General features: G+C 40.2%; 1 protein-coding gene across 25 annotated transcripts in view; it reads right to left on the bottom strand.

The window, feature by feature from the left end:
- Window positions 1-20,138, bottom strand: part of CDC14B (cell division cycle 14B) — a 138,808-nt gene that overhangs the window by 39,748 nt on the left and 78,922 nt on the right. For all 25 annotated transcript variants that reach the window (XR_004743261.3, XR_004743267.3, XR_013532383.1 and 22 more), the window contains 3 exons: window positions 18,535-18,611; window positions 7,651-7,717; window positions 4,922-4,984 (listed from right to left, as the gene is read on the bottom strand). Coding sequence is in view for 17 of the 25 variants with exons in the window: in XM_035300279.3 (XP_035156170.2) it covers window positions 4,922-4,984; window positions 7,651-7,717; window positions 18,535-18,611 (207 nt within the window). In the remaining 8 variants the exon portion in view is untranslated. The remainder of the gene's footprint in view (window positions 1-4,921; window positions 4,985-7,650; window positions 7,718-18,534; window positions 18,612-20,138) is intronic.

The raw sequence follows: 20,138 nt of genomic DNA, 5'->3' as shown, positions 1-20,138 counted from the left end.
GCTGCCATACAAATATACTAACTACTTGGTTATTTTATCTGAATCAATTCTCATTATAGTTGCTGCTAATTAAGAAAGCAAACAAACTTTTCCAGTATAAGGAATCTGGGAACTTTCCTGAATGACTGGTTTCCAACATGAGCAATCCTGACTCCACGAACAAAGGGGGGAAAACTATCTATTTAGGTTTCTGGCTTCCCATTATTTACTTACTTACCAACCGCAAAGAGGTATATCTTTCCACTATTTTTCTAACTATTTAATAAGACAACCAATTAAATAAGTTTACTTGTTGATAACCAGCCTGACCAAGATGGAGAAACCCCACCTCTACTAAAAAATACAAAATTAGCAGGTGTGGTGGTGCATGCCTGTAATCCCAGCTATTCAGGAGGCTGAGGCAGAAGAATCACTTGAGCCCGGGAGGTGGAGGTTGTGGTAAGCTGAGATCGTGCCATTGCACTCCAGCCTGGGCAACAAGAGTGAAACGCCATCTCAAAAAGAAAAAGTTCACTAAATCCACTAGGAAACTCAGAATTACAAATATACTGAGACCACAGTATGTCCCTACAAAAAACGAATACAAACTGATGTGTATTCTATGTATGCATCATACATATATAAGACACATTACTTCCTATTATTAGGTCCTTTGGATTGAGTTACCTTTACTATTATAACATAGATACAGTTCAAATTTAACAAGAGAAACTTACCTCTTAATAACAATAATAGAAACTTATCTCTTAAGACAACAGAGACTTAACAGGAAGTAGAAGAGACTTGATAGTGGAGAAGGAGAGAACTCGTGATTAAAAACAACAACAGATAAATTAGCTTTGTCACTGGGGTGTTTCTATATGTACCTAAAAATTAGTAAGAAATAACAGAGATTTGGCCAGGCCCGGTGGCTCATGCCTGTAATCCCAGCACTTTGGGAGGCTGAGGTGGGCGGATCATGAGGTCAGGAGTTCAAGACCAGCCTGACCAACATGGTGAAACGCAGTCTCTACTAAAAATACAAAAATTAGCCAGGCATGGTGGCACAGGCCTGTAATCCCAGCTACTCAGGAGGCTGAAGCAGGAGAATCTTTTAACCCAGAAGGCAGAGCTGAGATTGCACCACTGCACCCCAGCCTGGGTGACAGAGCAAGACTCCATCTCAAAAAAAAAAAAGAAAAAGAAAAAAGAAATAACAGAGCTTCTTGAATATCTACAGGGACCAGAGAGGTAACCTCAAACCAGTTTATCAAACTTAATGATCAATAAGGGGAATGGGTCAGCCTATGTTCCATAACACAAATGTCTAAGCAGCCGGGTGTGGTGGCACACACTTATAGCTACTTGGGAGGCTGAGGCGGGAGCATCACTAAAGCCCAGGAATTTGAATCCAGCGTGGGCAACACAGTGAGACCCTATCTCTTTAAAAAAAAAAAAAAAGGTTTAAACAGGAATGAAGGCAGCTGTTGCCAGATATTCTGATTTTAATGTCAAATTAGAAATGTGGACTTTTAAATAAGAAATCCATGATCAATTGTTGGCAAAAACTAGATTTTACTGAATTGCTGATGCCATAAATTAAGATACATTCTGAATTTGGAGAAGCTGAAACAGGGAAAAAATGCACACTATATAAAATGGAAGACACTAATCCCAAATTTCTAAACACACTATATACTCTACAAAACTGGAGTCTGGGAACCTAAACAGCTCGCTGTATCACCACGTAGCTTCAGGGAGGTGAAAACGTTTGTGGTGTGCCCTTGATACTTACTCCCCCAGCCCAGACTCTCCAATCTCTACAGTAGTCAGAGGGGAGTTACTTAGTGCCTATATTATGCATTAATAGCACACAAAGGCATCACCACAAAAAATGATGAGTTCGTGTCCTTTGTAGGGACTTGAATGAATCTGGAAACCATCATTCTCAGCAAACTGACACAAGAACAGAAAGCCAAACACCGCATGTTCTCACTCATAGGTGGGTATTCAACAATGAGAACACGTGGACTCAGGGAGAGAAGCATCACACATTGGGGCAGTTGGTGGGGGTAGGGGAGAGACAGTGGGGAGTGGGGAGGGAAAACATGGGGAGAAATGCCAGATATAGTATGCACCTAAAGTAAAATAAATAAACTAAAAAAAACAAAAGACAAGCGTAGCCAAAAAGGGGGGGGGGGGCATCACCGCACTGCAAAAGGAACAAATACCGACTAGTGATTTTAGCAGTTTTGCTTACCTAGACAAAGTAACTTGTTTCAAATGTTTAGTGTTTTAAAGAGAAGCACAAAAACGGTGTTAATCATTTAGCTATACTCTGTAAGTTTAAGATGCTAGTTAAACTTATGTTATACTTTAGAAATGGACAGCTATCAGAGAAGTAAAGACAGGGTTGGCCCTAATGAACCCTGCAATGTACTCAATCTTTGCTGCATCACAGTAACAACTGTGTCATTATTAACTGAAATAGTAAAAAACAGTTGAGTTATACTGAGTTTGAAAGAATATTTACTTTAGACATTGTGCAAAAAGAGTTCTCTGAGGATTCACAAGATGCAGCCACATGAAGTGCTGCTGTTTGAGGAATTGCCTCCCCAATGCTGGAGAGCAAGTCTGCTCAAGGTAACTATAGGAGGGTAAGAAGACAGGAGGCTACAACTGCCCTGGGCTGGAAAGGCCTTTAGCACAGCATCTTACTCATTCCCTAATATGGAGGATGAAGCTGTAGAATCAAATTATTCTTTTAAAAAATACATACTATGTTAAGGAACATAGAACACACCTGTGGTTTTGCCTGGCTTATCTTTTCCTGATCCTGTCCTACCCTCTTAAAAATTTTGTGTGGCTAGGGGTGATGGCTCACACCTATAATCCTAGCACTTTGGGAGGCTGAGGCAGGCAGATCCCTTGAGCTCAGGACTTTGCGACCAACCTGGGCAACATGGCGAAACCCCATCTCTGCAAAAAATTAAAAAATAAAAAAATTAGCCAGGCATGGTGGCACACGCCTGTAGTCCCAGCTACTGGGAGGCTGAGGTGGGAGGATCACTTGAACCCAGGAGGTTGAGATTGCAGTGAGACAAGATGGCACCACTGCACTCTAGCCTGGGCAATAGAGCGAGACCCTGTCTCAAAAAAAGAAAGAAAAATAAAACTGTTAGAAAAATTTTTTTGTTTGTTTGACTAGTTTGATGGGGCTGACCCCATTCCCCAGGTTCCTGGGATGGCCAGAGAACAAAGACTGGCCAGAGTATTCCTTAGCCCTTCCCTGCCAAAGAACACAGGCCATTGCAGAGATGGGCATATGGTATAAGTCAGGCCAGTGAGAGGCATTCCCAGGCCTTCTGATGGAGCTAAGATTACATTTTTCTGACCATTTGTTGGTGGCCATCTTCATCACTGCTGGAGAGGGCTGGCCTGAGAAGAAACAATACTAGTTTCAAGTCCAATTTCTGGTAAGTGTCTGAGCACCTGAAGGGGCATGCTAAAAGCCAAACCTGATCCTGGATTTTTAATTTATGTAATCCAATAAATTCCACCCTTCTTTGAAAATTTGAGACAGGGTCTTGCTCTGGCTGATTGCCCAGGCTGGAGTGCAGTGGGGTGATCTCAGCTTGCTGCAACCTCTGCCTCACGGGTTCAAGCAATTCTCCCACCTTAGCCTCCTGAGTAGCTGGGATTACAGGTATGCACTACCACACCTGGTGAATTTTTTGTATTTTAGTAGAGATGGGGTTGCACCATGTTGCCCAGGCTGGTTTCGAACTCTTGAGCTCAGACAATCTGATTGCCACAGCTTCCCAAAGTGCTAGGATTACAGGCATGAGCCACTGTGCCTGGAAAATGTTTCATTTTTTATTTAAGCTGTTTGTGTTTACTTTCTATAACTTGCAACCAGAAGTGTCCTGACAAACAGACTGTTATGGCAAAAACAAAGGTATTTTCCAGAGATAATTAGGTATATAATGACAATTCATCTCATCATACTCTATGTTAATTTAAACATCAAACTCTATGTTTAGGTTATAAACAACTCAATCACTGTATGACAATACTAAAATACATTTAAACTAAACAGTTTAAAGAACACACATGGGCAAACTCACTCACTCTGGAATTGTGCATTAAATACAGAAATTCCCACTAAGAATTGGGACTGGAGAAATAGGGATAAAAAGATGAATACTTGACTTTTTTTCACTCTATACACATATAAAACAAAACAAGAATATTGCTTCTTCTGTAAGTGAAATAAATAAGAAAGCTAAAAACAGGGCCATGCATAGTGGCACATGTCTGTAATCCTAGCACTTTGGGAGGCCAAGGCAGGAGAAGTGCTTAAGGTCAGGAGTTCAAGTCTAGCCTGGGCAACAAAGTGAAACCCTGTCTCTACAAAAATAAAGATTAAAAACTTAGCTAGCATGGTGGTATGCACCTGTGGTTCCAGTTACTTGGAAGGCTGAGGAGAGAGATCATTTGAGCCCAGAAGTTCAAGGCTGCAGTGAGCCATGTACACCACTGCACTTCAGCCTAGGTAACAGAGCGACTTGGTCTGTCTCTCTCTCTCTGTCTCTTAATTTAAAAACAAAAATTTAAAACAGGCAGAGAAATTTTGGTCAGAATACAAAGCATCAGAGGATGAGTAAATTCTGGAGATCTAATGTATGTACTATGTGCCTGAAATCTGCAAGAGTACAGCTCAGGTATTCTCATCACACATACCAGAAGACTAAATTATGTGAGGTGATGAGTATGTTAACTAGCTTGATTAGGTAATCATTTCATAGTGTATACATATTTCAAAACATTACTTTGTACATCTTAAGTATATGTAAGTTTTATTTGTCAATTATTCCCAACAATAAAGCGGCGGGCGGGGGGGAGGTGGAAGAGTTGAAAAATATGATCCTTGAAAACTTACTTCATAGTGTTCATATTCATCAAGGTTAAATGAGTTGAAATTAAGGAAGCCATACTGCATTGCCTAAAATCCAAAGAAAGCTTTTAAGAACAAGGATGCAAATAAGAAAACCATTTCCTATTGAATTTCAGAGTACTAAGTATCAGGGGCACCCCAAGAAAGAACTGTCACGATTAGATTACTTTCCACTGAATAGCTTTCAAAGGAATTGGATGGCATCTTTTAAGTGCTTCTCTTACCTAGAATTAGTTATAACTATATTTAATGAGTTTGTTGTGTTTTGTTTAGATTTTGTTTGTGAGATGTGCTTCTTTACTTTCATTCACCAATCATCCTATCCATGCATAGTTAAATAATCATGCCCTCAAAGTAATCCCACTGACTCACCAGATCACCACCACCCCTGGTTGAACATTTAGAAGTTTAGGATTCAAATATAATGTATAACCCAATGGTCTCTACATCATTAAGAAAGAGAAGAGAATCCATGGGCTACTTTATCCCAAACAAAGCCCTCACACTTCCTCCATATCTTCATTTTCAAATTCTTTTGAACAGCCTTGAATCAATGTTCCCTAAACTCAGCTCAGACATCAACACTAAAATAAAAAATTTTGAGGAAAAAAATCTATTATTTCCACAGGAATAAAACAAAACATTTTCTGCCCTATCCTACAGCCTCACTCTGTGTTACAGCAGGCACAGTATGCTAAGCAAAATAAGCAGTGTCTATTTTCTGAGACAAGGACAGAGCTGGTGGCCTCTGAGAAATGTCCTCCCAGCTTGCTGATCACTCAGGAGGGAAGCAAGAATTTTTGATCCACAGGTATTCTTGGTTCAAAGAGGGGGCTTCTGTATAACCAGTTTTCAAAAAAAAAAAAAAAACTGTATATTTGTACTGAAATACAAATATAAAATAAGAAGGCTAGAACACCAACTAAAAAGGTCTTCATTTTATTTATTATTTAAACACTAATCCCAAGACTAAGTCAATCAAAATTTATTTACTTGAATTTGATATATTTCATGATTTTGGACTAGAGATATTCCTAATGGAATGAAACAATTACAAACAATTCCTTAAGCAATTCCTAAACAATTCCTTAGTTTATAAGGAATTCCTATCTTCCTTTGAATTTCAAGAGGTGATCTTATTGGAAGTAGATCACACTGAAAACATAATTACATTGATGCATGTTTCTTCATATATGCACTACTCAAAATCAGTCACAAATAAAATATGTTCACACTGAAAATCAGAAGTAGTGACCCTTAAATAAAACTAAATATAGTGGCTGGGTGCTGTGGTGCTGTAATCCCAGCACTTTGGGAGGCCAAGATGAGTAGATCGCCTGAGCTCACGAGTTTGAGACCAGCCTAGGCAACATAGTGAGACATTGTCTCCAGAAAAAAATATAAAAATTAGCCAAGCATTGCAGAAAAAATAAAAATTTAATTTTAAAAATCCCAAAATATAGTATGAAAAGGGCAATCTTTGACCTAACATACCAGCTAATTGACTTTGGGTGCAATACTCAACAACAACAAAAAGTCAAAAACTAACAACAGAAGCTGCTATATGGTATCATAATAGATCATTTCCAAACCCCTGAAAGCTTTACTTTTCTCTTTTTAAAGGTGAGTGTGCCTACCTACATGAGCCCATCTGGTAGGAGCTGCAACCTTAAACTGCTGCCCTTTGGTCTCCTGATCTCCTCTAGTGCCCTGTACCTACCAAAGCTGAGAGCCCATGGCAACTACCCCAATCAGCTCCATACCCCACAGTCACTGGATTCAAATCCAAACAAATTATGTTCCCACACCTCATTGACTGATATAGGAAAAAAGTATACTAATTAGTTTCTAAATTTGTATGCTGATTAGTCCTCTCATTTTAAGTCATAAAATGTCTGTCACAATTCCCAGCAAGCCACCAGGTTTCACTGTACAAGAAAGTAAACCTGGGATCCTTTTGGGTGTAAAAGCACAAGTTATAGAAAATTTGAGATGCTGTCAAAGGCTTATTTGAACCATGGGCTACTGACTTAGCATTCTAGTTTCTTGTGCTGTTCTGTCATTAACACCAGGACTTGCTGCACTGTGTAACCCCAGGGGACACTGTTCAGGTAGAATGTGACATGCAGGGTGTCCCCTGGAATTAACAAAGCAACCCTGGTTAAGACCCCAAGGAATCACTTGGAAATAATCTGACAAAGCAGCAGTGACCTACTTAATTTCATATAAAACCGTCTAATAAACCAATTGAGGCATTTAAATTCTGTTGAACTAGAAATTGAATGCCTGATGAAACAAAAATGAAATGTTTGACAGTTACCTTGTTATGTCTGTTGTAATGGTATTGATGGGAATCAGGTGTATAGAATACACAAATCAAAGAGAACTTACCAGTAAACCAGTCATCTTTATTTTTGTTCTTTTAGATCATAATACACTCAAAACCAATTCTGGATCTAGAATCTAATTTCACAACTCTTATTTTCCCTGTTTCTTAAGTGACTTTTCCCCCAACTCAGAGAAGCACTCAGAAATTCAGAATAAACTGTTTCCTGGTTTGGTCTCGTAACATTAGTTGAGAAATGGAGTACCTCTGTCGCCATATACATCTTGGAAGAAATGCTACCAAACAGATCTTGGGAAGAAGGCCTAGTCTTCTTGGACCACGTTAGTCCCCACAACGCAACACTGGGTACACCCTACATGTCACTTACCTTCTTTACTGCATGAAAACAGTCAAGAAGCGTAATGTAGAAATTGCAGCTTCCATAGGCAGCATCTCTGAAACCCAAAAGTAATGAAATATACATCAGTTAATTTTCTGCAATTACACTTACCTAAGACAAAGCTGACTAGAATTTAAAATCAAACATATACCCAGAATCATTATCAAAAAGAAAAGTCTCACCTTTTGACTTCTTTAAATAAAAGATAAATAAATTATAAATTTCACTGCAGTTTCTACCTATTCCAATAGATACTGTTTTATGGGCCTGGATCAATAATGACCACTTCCTAAATTTCAAATGTTCATTCTGGATCAGTTTTGGCCTTAATAGCTGCACTACCTTCTTGAATTCAACAAATCAATAATAACCTACCTCTCCCCCTAAAAGGGCAAAGCATTTTAATTTTTTCTTTAAACTGAAAAATACCATATGAAAATGTTATTGGGAAAGACTGCTTTTTGATCCTGTAATACACGTGTGTGTCTAATTACGCATCGTGTGTGTGTGTGTGTCTCCAACCAAGTAGGACAAAAATATTGAAAAATCAAGGTCGTATTTAAAATACTTGGTAGAAGGTCATAAACATTTTGTTCCTATCATACACTAGGACTTTTACCCTTTTAACTGGATAACTTCTGATTCTTTTCCAACTTTTTTTTAGAGACAAGGTCTTGTCCTATTGCCCAGGTTGGGGTGCAGGGGTACAAACACAGTTCACTGCAGCCTCAAACTCTTGGGTTTAAGTGATCCTCCCACTTCTGCCTCCCTAGTAGCAGGGACCACAGGCATGTACCACTGCATCTGGTTAATTTTTTTTTTCTTAAAGTAGAGATGGAGTCTCATTATGTTGCCCAGGCTGGTCTTAAACGCTTGGCCTCAAGCAGTCCTCTCACCTTGGTCTCCCGAAGTATTAAGATTACAGGTGTAAACCACTATGCCTTGACCCTTGACATCTTTCTGACTGTTAAAGGACAATAACATCAATAAAACCATAGGAACTAACAAGTAAACTACCTTCCGCAGGATCACTCTAGTTTTGGGAAAAAGCTTATATTACTTTATAGACAACTCCACCCAAACACTGCATCAACACATAACCAGTAATCTTACAATACAAATCTCTTAATATCAAGTAAGGTATTACCCAGAGAAATAAGGTACCTGTGACCCCTACCTGCTTCTCCCTTTTGGCTACCTTGTGCCATTACAAGATGAAATTTTCCAGAATTAAGAAACATAAAAATTCGTTTAATTACAATTAAGCTAGGGATGCAGAAAAACTCTGTCTATCTGAATGTTAGTCATTTGCTCCTGGGGGAACAGGTTGCTGGTAGAGCCAACACTAATTCCCTGCCTTATTTGGGTCTTCACACTGTATTATTTCTTACTGTATGGTAGTTACATACATACGTATAAAACTTTACTGCTACACACTTAAGATTAGTATTTTTGTTAAAAACTGTAAGTCACACATCAATTTAAAAGGGGAAAATGAACATTCAACAAATGTTACAATAAAAATTAAATCACATTTTAAATTTTTAATTCTTCCCCAAACCTTAAGGGCTGAGACTACAGAAATGAGGGGAAGAGCAACCTTTTCAGCTAAAATTGCCTTCAATGCTACTGACTGAGCTGCTTAGAATTACTGAGCTATGCGAACTTACACGAGGACAGAATGCAGGATCTTGTTTTGTTTCCTGAGGCAGGGTCTCGCTCTGTCACCCAGGCAGGAGTGTAGTAGGGCAGTCACAGCTCACTGCAGCCTTGACCTCCTGGGTTCAAGTGATCCTCCCACCTCAGCCTCCTGACTAGCTGGAACCACAGGTGCACACCACCATACCTGGCTAATTTTTTTGTAGAGTTGGGGGTTTCACCATGTTACCCAGGCTGGTCTCGAACTCCTGAGCTCAAGCAATTTGCCTACCTCAGCCTTCCAAAGTGCTGGGATTATAGGCATGAGCCACCATGTTCGGCTGAAACAAGGTCTTAAAACACACCATTTTTGTTCTGTAAGGTTCTGAATAGAAAAACTTCTCTTCTGCATCCTAGAAAAGGTATTTATCTAACCAAAGAGACCACAATTTTACCAACACCTTATTGGCAATTATTCAGAAAGAAAAAAACAAAATGACTTGCAGCAGTGGCCCTAGGACAGCAGCACCAAGACCACCCCACCTGTCAGAAATTTACATTCTCGGCCGGGCGTGGTAGCTCACGCCTGTAATCCCAGCACTTTGGGAGGCTGAGGCGGGTGGATCACGAGGTCAAGAGTTCGAGACCTTCCTGGTCAACATGGTGAAACCCTGTCTCTACTAAAAATACAAAAAATCAGCTGGGCATGGTGGCGCGTGCCTGTAATCCCAGCTACTAGGGAGGCTGAGGCAGGAGAATTGCCCGAACCCAGGAGGTGGAGGTTGCGGTGAGCCGAGATTGCGCCATTGCACTCCAGCCTGGGTAACAAGAGCGAGACTCCGTCTCAAAAAAAAAAAAAAGAAAAAGAAATGCACATTCTCAGAGCCACACCACACCTACGAAATCCAAGTTCTTGGGGTAGGGCCAGGTAATTTGTGTCTTAATAGCTCTTCTAGGTGTCTGTGGTGTATGTTCAAGTTTCTGAACCACTGACCTATAAATCAACACAAATCCTGGTTTGGTAGAAATAAGGGTTTTCATGGAATAAAAAACTCATTTAGGTAGAGAAGCTAAGGCAGGAAAATGAAGTAGTTTAGCCTAAACCAAATAAAAATTATCAATGGAAATGGGGCAAGCCCTCAAGTTGGATCCCAATGATTTTAACCACATCTCCTCTGTTAAGGACTACTATTACCTTCTTAATCTATTGATAATTCTTTTCCAATCAAGTTAAATCCATGTTGATTCAGTCTCTGACATTTTGGCAAATTTCTTCAATGCATCTTTTTTTTTTTTTTTTTTTTTTGAGAACCTACCATGGGGTCCAGCCCAGCTCCAATCTGTGATAATTTCACAAGCTTTGATCTGGGCCCTGCTAAGTCCTCCTGCCTCATACATCACAGAATCTGAACATACGACAGGAATCTTCGTTCACTCAAGTTTATTTCATTAGCACCTCTAATTTTAGACACACCCACATCACATCTTCTTCCCACCAAGCATTCAGTCTTCTTCCAATAGGCAGAACAGCATCTCTGAGGCTCGGTTTAGAAGCCTTGGGGAGTGGGGAGGGATCCTTGTCACCAAGGTCATTTAACAAACTTGGAAAACACATGGGAATCAATAAAGGGGCACTGCTTAGAAACTGTACAACAATGTCAATTACTAGTTTTAAAGACTGGTAGCTTTCTTTTTTTTTTTTTTTAATTTGAGGAAGGGAGGGATGAAGGAAGGGAGGAAGCGGGGAGGGAGGGAGGGAGGGGAGGGGAGGGAAGGAAGGAATTCAAGCAATGAGAGAGACATTGCCGACCTGGATCTAGAGGTTTACAAGTTGATTTCTTTTTTTTTTGAGTGAAGGAAAGAAGAAAAAAATGAATAAAGGAGAGGAAGAAAGAGGAAGAGAAAGAGGGAGAGTGAGTGGAAATATTGCTTTATTCTTAAAAAAAATGGGTATTAATAATGGCCAATCAATATTTCATTTAAACCTATGAGTACGTGTGATGTGGTATTGACTAAAATGTTTATTTTGTGTATCTGAAGTGAAGAGTTCTATAAATATTTATTAAGTTTACTTGTCCCGGATCTGAGCTCGAGTCCTTCATATCCTTATTAATTTTCTGTCTCATTGTGTCTAAGTCTCTATGTATCTGGGTGTTAGGATCCTTAGCTCTTGTTGTTGCATTGATCCTTTTACCACTATATCTTTGTTGCTTTAAAATCTATTTTCTCCGATATGAGAATTGCAACTCCTGCTTTTTATTTATTTATTATTTATTTTTGCTCTCCATTTGGTTGGTAAATCTTTCTCCATCCCTTTGTTTTGAGTCTTTGTGTATCCTTGCCTGTGAAACAGGTCTGGATGTAACATGCCGTTGGGTTTTGGCTGTGTCTTTTGATTGGGGAATTTAGTCAATTTAAATTTAGAGTTACTGCCCTTTGATGTTAACTGGCTGTTTTATCCATTCGTTGGTGTAAATTCTTCTTTATGTTGGTGCTCTTTACTTTTTGGTATATTTTTAGAAGGGCTGATACTGGTTGTTTCTTTCTGTGTGTAATGCTTCTTTCAGAAGCTCTTGTAAAGCAGGCCTGGTGGTAATAAAATCTCTGAGTTCTTGCTTGTTCATAAAAGATTTTATTTTTCCTTCAGTTGTGAAGCTTAGTTTGGCTGGATATGAAATTCTGGGCTGAAGGTTCTGTTCTTTGAGGATGTTGAATATTGGCCCCCACTCTCTTCTGGCTTGTAGAGTTTCTGCTGAGAGATCTGCTTTAAGTCTGATTGGCTTGCCTTTGTGGGTAACCTGACCTTTCTCTCTGGCTGCCCTTAGTATTTTCTCCTTCGTTTCAACCCTGGTGAATCTAACGATTATGTGCCTTGGGGTTGCTCTTCTTGAGGAATATCTTTGTGGTGTTCTCTGTATTACCTGGGGTTGAATATGGTCCTGCTTTGCTAGTTTAGGAAAATTTTCCTGAATAATTTCCTGAAGGGTATTTTCCATCTTGGATTCATTCTCTCCGTCACATTCAGGTACACCTATCAAACATAGATTTGGTCTTTTCACATAGTCCCACATTTCTTGGAGACTTTGCTCATTCCTTTTTATCCTTTTTTCTCCAATCTTTTCTTCACGTTTTATTTCATTAAGTTGGACTGTGACCTCCAATATCCCTTCTTCTGCTTGAACAATTCGAGTGTTTAAACCTGTGCAAACTTCTCGGAGTTCCTGTATTGTATTCTTCAGTTACATTATTTCACTCATACTCCTCTCTAAGTTGTCTATTCTCAATAGGATTTCATCAAACTTTTTTTCAAAGTTCCTAGTTTCTTTACGTTGGGCTACAACATGGTCTTTTAACTCACTGAAGTTTGTTATTATCCATTCCCTGAAGTGATATTCTAGCATTGGGATGCGCTCGTTCTCCATCAAGCCTTGTTCCATTGTTGATATGGAACTGTGATCATCTTTAGAGGGAGAGGCGTTCTGATTTTGAGTATTCTCAGCTTTTTTATGCTGGTTTCTTCCCGTCATTGTAAGTTTATCCTCCTGTGGTCTTTGAATTTACCAACTTTCAGATTAGGTCTCTTGAGTGGGCGTCCAGGTTGTTAGTTCCCAGGGCCAGAGCAGCAGCGTTAAAACTGATGGTGCTTTTCTGCCGAGGATTCTCTTGTCTGGCTTCCTTCTTGTGTCCCTAGTGGGCGACTCTTCCTTCCCGGGGCTCCAAACCTCGGTCAGAAGGGGAGCCTGTCCCGTTTACTCTGCACCTAGCGCTTCCGCGCCGAGGTAACGTCACAGCTGCTGCGCCAGGCTCTGGTGTCGTGCTAAGACTGGTAGCTTTCATAACAGCTCGTATTCATCGCAGCCCAAAACTGCAAATGACCCAAATATCCATCAAAAGGACCACAGGCAAATAAAGTGTGGTATATTCATAGATTGGGATGCTACAAAAGCAATAAAAACAGGTGATACTGATACCTGCTACAACACAGGTAACTCTCATAGACATTACATATGTGAAATCCAGTTGCCAGCTCCCCAAAATGCGTATCAGTTCTATGAATTTCAAAGGCAAACAAAACTGTCAGTGGTAGAAGTCAGAGCAGTGGTTAGCTGGGGGTGATGACTGACTAGAAAGGGAATCTTCCAAGAGACTTTTTTTTTTTTTTTTTTTTTTTTTTTTTTTTTGAGTTAGAGTTTAGCTCTTGTCACCCAGGCTGGGATGCAACAGTTTAATCTCAGCTCACTGCAACCCTGGCCTCCCGGGTTCAAGCAATTCTCGTGCCTCAGCCTCCCAAGCAGCTGGGATTACAGGCGTGTACTACCATGTCCTGCTAATTTTTCTATTTTTAGTAGAGACAGGGTTTCACCACATTGGCCAGGCTGCTCTAGAACTCCTGACCTCGTGATCCGCCTGCCTCGGCCTCCCAAAGTGCTGGGATTACAGGCATGTACTACCATGTCCTGCTAATTTTTCTATTTTTAGTAGAGACAGGGTTTCACCACATTGGTCAGGCTGCTCTGGAACTCCTGACCTCGTTATCCGCCTGCCTCGGCCTCCCAAAGTGCTGGGATTACAGGCGTGAGCCACCACCTTACCGAGACAGCGATTTTTAAAATGTATGTAAATTCCAGTCAACTTAAAAGGGGGAGGGTTGGAATATTTAACAAATATTAAAGGGCACATATCAAGTGCTTGTTTTTTTTTAAAAGACACAGTCTTGGCTGGGTGTGGTGGCTCATCTGAGGTCAGGAGTTCAAGACCAGTCTGGCCAACATGGCAAAACCTTGTCTCTAACTAAAAATACAAAAAATTAGCCTGGTGTGGTGGCAGGCACCTGTAATCCCAGCTACTCAGGAGACTGAGGCAGAAGAATCACTTGAAACCAGGAGGCGGAGGTTGCAGTATGTGAGAATCTATCTCAAAAAAAAAAAAAAAAAAAAAAGGAGACATGGTCTTGTTCTGTTGTGCAGGCTGGAGTGCAGTGGCGTAATCAAAGCTCACTGAAGCCTCCCAGGCTTGAAGGATCCTCTTGCCTTAGCCTCTCAAGTAGCTAGGAGTACAGACACATGCCCAGTCAATTCCCCCCTACTCAAGGAGAAAAGTTCTTGCTCTGCTGCCCAGGCTGGTCTTCCAACTCTTGGCCTCAAGCTATCTTCCCGCCTCAGCCTTCCTAAGTCTTGGGAGTTACAGGCAAGAGCCACTATGCCCAGCCTATACCAAGTGTTTTATATGCAGGATGCCACTTCATCCTCACAACCCCTTGAGGGAGATTTTATTACTGTTCCTATTTACAGACTAGAAGACCAAGGCTTAAATTTGTAAAAGACCACAGAGATACCAGTAGCAGTGATGAAAGCAAAACTCCCATCTGTCTGATGCCAAGTCAAGCCATTAACAAATACACAATACTACCTCTCAAGAAAACAGGAGGCAGAGGCAACCCACCCCCACACAAAAACAACTAAGAAGCAGAGAGTATTGTAAACAGATAATATCAGAGAAAAGGAATACATGCTGTTCATAACAATGATCCTATGATATTTAAAACAAAAGATTAAACTACATTTTATACTATTTTCTCATGCAGACCAGACACAGAGAAATATTTAATATAATTCAATGAGAAATCATATACACACACACTTTAAAACTCAGTAGTTAAAGAAGGCCAAGCACAGTGGCTCATGCCTATAATCCCAGCAGTTTGGGAGGCCCAGGTGGGCCAATCATTTGAGGCCAGGAATTTGAAACTAGACTGGGCAACATAATGAAACCCTGTCTCTTCAAAAAATACAAAAATTAGCTGGGCATAGTGGCAAATGCCTCTAATTCCAGCTGCTCGAGAGGCTGAGGCATGAAAATTGTTTGAACCTGGGAGGCAGAGGTGGCAGTGAGCCGAGATGGTGCCACTGAACTCCAGCCTGGGCGACAGACAGAGCAAGACTCTGTCTCAAAAAAAAAAAAAAAAATTCTATTTAAGTTGAATTAAATCTAATTAAATAAAAATTGCTATGGAATATAAAAGAAGTTATTTACTATAAATGAATCCCATCCTTGTGCAATGTCTTGTTAGCAGTACTTTGTAGGTTATATTTATTGTATGTAATTAAAGCAGCACAATACAAAGAATATAGTGTCATTTCTATCAACATATTAACAGGCTTTATTAATTCTGATTAGACTACTTTCTAATTGGTAAGTTCTACAGAACACTATGTGAAGAAGCACTAAATTTAAAAATTTTGAGTCCATCATAGGTCGACACTTTTATAAAATATAATAAATATGAAATGCAATAGTACTGTACTATTACATACCTGCAATAATGCAGGTAATGCAAGATAGTCTTATTTTTTTATAAATAAAACAAATTACTAGAAAAATAAAAGGGGGGGGACAAAACAGAAGCTAAAATTTCTATTATTTGATTCTACAGACATAAAATCACTCTATTCAATAACTATAAATGTTTCTAAAATCTTACTCTCAACTTCTGTATTTATCCCATCTCTGGCTGATAATAAAACGTCACAGACTGGCACCAGTTCACAGGCAACACTTTAAGAAACACTGTTTAGATAAATTGAATAGCCAGTATCTATGACTGAAGAGATTCCAATTTCACAAACCTGAATGGTTTCTAGCTACGTCCTGTCTTTCGGAGAATTACTGATGCTCCTGGGACGTCAAGGAACTAACTTCATTTCTCAGTGCCAAACTTTAATAGTTTGAAACACAGCAAGGCAATAAGCAATGCTTATTTCGTTTTTGGCACCTGTATTTAAATCAACTCAAAACCTCTTTTTTTTTCCCACATCAACAGTGTTCCATGGATCCTTCCTTGCACTATGTGAAATGTGTGAGCATATTCCTATTTCAGGATCTTGTGCTGTAAATGTTGAAAGTGGCATCACAAAGAATTATCATTATAAAGAAGAGTTCTATAGAACAAATGTCACTACAGGAGATGATCAAGGTGCCTGTGACTCAAGACCAAAAATACAAGCATTTCTTTTAGAGGAAGAATGTGGTTGCTGCTATGTTATAGGTTAAGAAGAATGACTTTCCAGCTTAGAAAATGACCTTTATCTCCCCCTCTTCCCTTCTTACCCACCTCAAATAAAAGAATACTTAAGATGAGCCATGAGCTAGCAAGAAAGGGATAATACTGGGTTCAAGCCGATTCTTTTTTTTTTTTTTTGAGACAGATTCTCACTCTGTCACCCAGACTGGAGTGCAGTGGTGTGATGTTGGCTCACTGCAACCTCTGCCTCCTGGGTTCAAACAATTCTCCTGCCTCATTCTCCCAAGTAGCTAGGATTATAGGAATGTGCCACCAAGCCCGGCTAATTTTTATATTTTTAGTAGAGCTGGGGTTTTGCCATGTTGGCCAGGCTGGTTTCAAACTCCCGACCTCAGGTCATCCTCCCACCTTGACCTCCCAAAGTGCTAGGATTACAGGCATGAGCCACTGTGCCTGACACTAGCCAATTCTAATTTGCTAAATCACAGATCTTTACCATCTTTCATGCATTGTATTACTGAAGTCTTCAGACTGTCCCGACAAATTGTTATTTCATGGAGTAAGTCCATAGGCGGTGCTATAAAGTGATTTCAAAAGGAGATTCTGCCAATAATTAGAAATACCCATCTGAAAGCTCATCTACAATGAAGTCAGATTCACAAACTTCCTTTTTTAAAGGCAGGGTGTTACATTCAAAATCAGGCATTTGTGGCATGTGTAACACTCCTAATAAACTAGTTTGAACAATGAACTAATAAGCAATAGTTATCAGTTCATTGTATAAGCAGTCAATTAATTTGTGAATGAAAGAACAAGCCATTTTTGAAGATACCAAAATCTTTAATTAGTAAAATTATTTCACATATTTATTACCCATTAGCACCATACAAATATTTAAATTATACAACAAAGTCAAGTATTTTGATTAACAAGTAGAAAAATTTTTAGAACTTAATTTAATTTAAGCACAGTTTTCTCGAAGTGTCTTCAACACAATCAGATTCTAAGTTTGAGATGAGGATGCCATCCATTCCCGTAGACTTCATTATCTACCACTTCTGGGACACAGTGACTTGACAGGTTTTGCTGGGAGTGGTGCTGCATTAGCAACCTCACCCACTGTCTCTACTGACTGTGCCCCCAGAAAAAAAGGGGTACATTTTGGTCCCAGAAAGTAACTAATGATTATTGGAAAAGCTTCTTAACTTCTCAGGAACCACACTCCTCAGCGGTAGTTTTGAGTACCATAACCCAGAATTCTCACCTGATTACAAAGCCTAGGTTTTGGTTTTTTTTTTTTTGTTTTTTGTTTTTTTTTTTTTTTTTGAGACAAAGTCTCGCTCTGTTGCCCAGACTGGAGTGCAGTGGCATGATCTCAGCTCACTGTAACCTCTGCCTCCCAGGTTCCAGTGATTCTCCTACCTCAGCTTCCTGAGTAGGTGAGATTACAGGTGTGCACCACCATACTCAGCTAATTTTTGCGTTTTTAGTAGAGACAGGGTTTCACCATGTTGGTCAGGCTGGTCTGAAACTCTGGGTTTTTTTTTTTTTTTTTTTTTGAGAGAAGTTATCTATTGCCCAGGCTTGAGTGCTGTGGTATGACCATAGCTCACTTGCTGCACTCTCAAACTCCTAGGCTCAAACAATCCTCCAGCCTCAGCCTCCCAAATATCTGGGACTACAGGCAGGCAAAACCACACCTGGCTAATTTTTTTTTTTGTAGGGATGGGTTCTGGCTTTGTTGCTGAGGCTGGTCTGGAATTCCTGGGCTCATACAGTCATCCCACATTGGCCTCCCAGCATGCTGGAATTACAGGCATGAGCCATTGTGCCCTGCCAATACCCAGTTTTCATCAACGGTAGTGGTTCTCAACATGGGTAGATTTTGCTCTCCATTCCCCAGGGGCACTTAAAGGTACATATGACAATGTCTGGAGACATTCTGAGTTCTGACAACTAGAGTAGGTGTGAGGATTTTACCAGCATCTAGTGGGCAGAAGTCAAAGATGCCACTAAATGTCCTACAAATGCACAAGATAATCCCCATCACAAAAGGTCAGTAGAGTCACTGCTGGAAAACCCAGATCTGTGGTGTTATTTGCGCTCACCCTAAAATGACTAATTACCAGATCTTCTTTTTTCAGAAACAACTATAAGGATATTTCTGGCAAGAATGTGATTACCTGACTCTACCACATCATTCTTATATTTACCTGAAAGGAATATAGGATGTGTCTCCAAAGATTAATATTCTATATGCTTCTTCTGGAGTTCTCCCCAAATATATAACCTATATTTGAAAAAAAAAAGAAAAAGGCAATTTATTTCTAAATGAAGATACAGTGCTATCACTGCGAAGTAAATTTTGTCCAATTCCCAACCAATCAAGCCATGTTCTCCAGCCTTCCCCAAGAGCCCAGGAATCACCCAGAATCTTTTCCATAGATTTTTTTGTTTAAATCCTCCATTGCTTGTTTCCGTTGCTTGTAGTATGAGCTCTAACCAGTAACTCGTCACAGCAACCTTTTGTGGTAAGAAGCAAAGCATTTTAAAAATAGATTTTCCAAATCAAGACGGTAGTTTCATCCCATGCTTTTACCTTCCCTCCTTCCTGAAAGTCCACTGAAATGACAACTAAGCAGTGTATAGGAGATGCGGATGGGGTTAGACTGGGGTGAGTTGGAAAGAGACACAAAAGCAGAACAGAAACTGTGATTAGCTCCATCCATGTAGGTGTAAGTGCTTGCAAGACCGAACAAGTTTACTATCAAACTGCACCTGTTTCTGACTCTCATTTGCTTCTTTTGTCTTTAGAATGATGCTATGCTTTGACTTTAATCTGGGAGAATACCTCAAGCATATTCTTCAGCATTTGAGGTCTATAGTTGGTACTCCTTGCATTTCCAAAACAAAATTTTTCCCCTTGACATTTATTATTTGACTATGCATAGGATTTTTGGTCTGCAGTCATTTCTGCTCGATAGTTTATAGATAATGTTCCAATGTCTTCTTGCCTCTAGTGTTACAGTAGTATCTTATGTCTAATATATCTCTGACTCCTCCTTACATATAACCTGTTTGTTCTAGAAATCTGGAGTTTTGAGACTTTAACCAGCATCTATCTAAATAAGTTCTCTCCCTACCCCTTATTATGTTTGCCTGGGACTTCCAAATCTTCCTGCAGGGCACTTTCAACCCATGGATGGAAGGCTGAGGTGACGGGGAATTGGGGGGGAGACATAGCATTAAATCTGGCACACATATTATCACTAAAAATAGGTTGAATTGCGGAGAACTAGAGGACGCCACACTTTCAGACAAATTCTGGTCGCTCACGGAGCAGGAGATCCCCCAGTGGAGGAAACACATGGGTGGCCAGCGCGACCCTCGTGGCCGGTGCAGCGGTTCCGCCAGCACCTCCGCGGGGCAGCTCTCGGAGCAAAGTAAACAGGTTCGGAGGACTGGCACCGGCCCCCAGCACGACACCAGAGCCCGGCGCAGCCGCTGTGACGGCACTTCCGCGCAAGAGTGCTCGGCGCAGAGTAAACAGGACCGGTTTCCCTTCTGACTGAGGTTTGGAGCCCCGGGAAGGCAGAGTCACCTACTACAGACACAAGAAGGAAGCCAGACAGGAGAATCCTGGGCAGAAAAGCACCATCAGTTATAACGCCGCTGCTCTGGCCCTGAGAACTAACAACCGGGACGCCCACTCAAGAGACCTAATCTGAAAGTTGGTAATTTCAAAGAGACAGGAGGATAAACTTACAATGACAGGAAGAACCCAGCGTAAAAAAGCTGAGAATACTCAAAATCAGAA

The sequence above is a fragment of the Callithrix jacchus genome, chromosome 1, assembly GCF_049354715.1.
Source record: "Callithrix jacchus isolate 240 chromosome 1, calJac240_pri, whole genome shotgun sequence".
Lineage (NCBI taxonomy): Eukaryota > Metazoa > Chordata > Mammalia > Primates > Cebidae > Callithrix > Callithrix jacchus.
The sequence above is the reverse complement of the archived record's forward strand: the minus strand, read 5'-3'. Positions and strand labels throughout refer to the sequence as shown.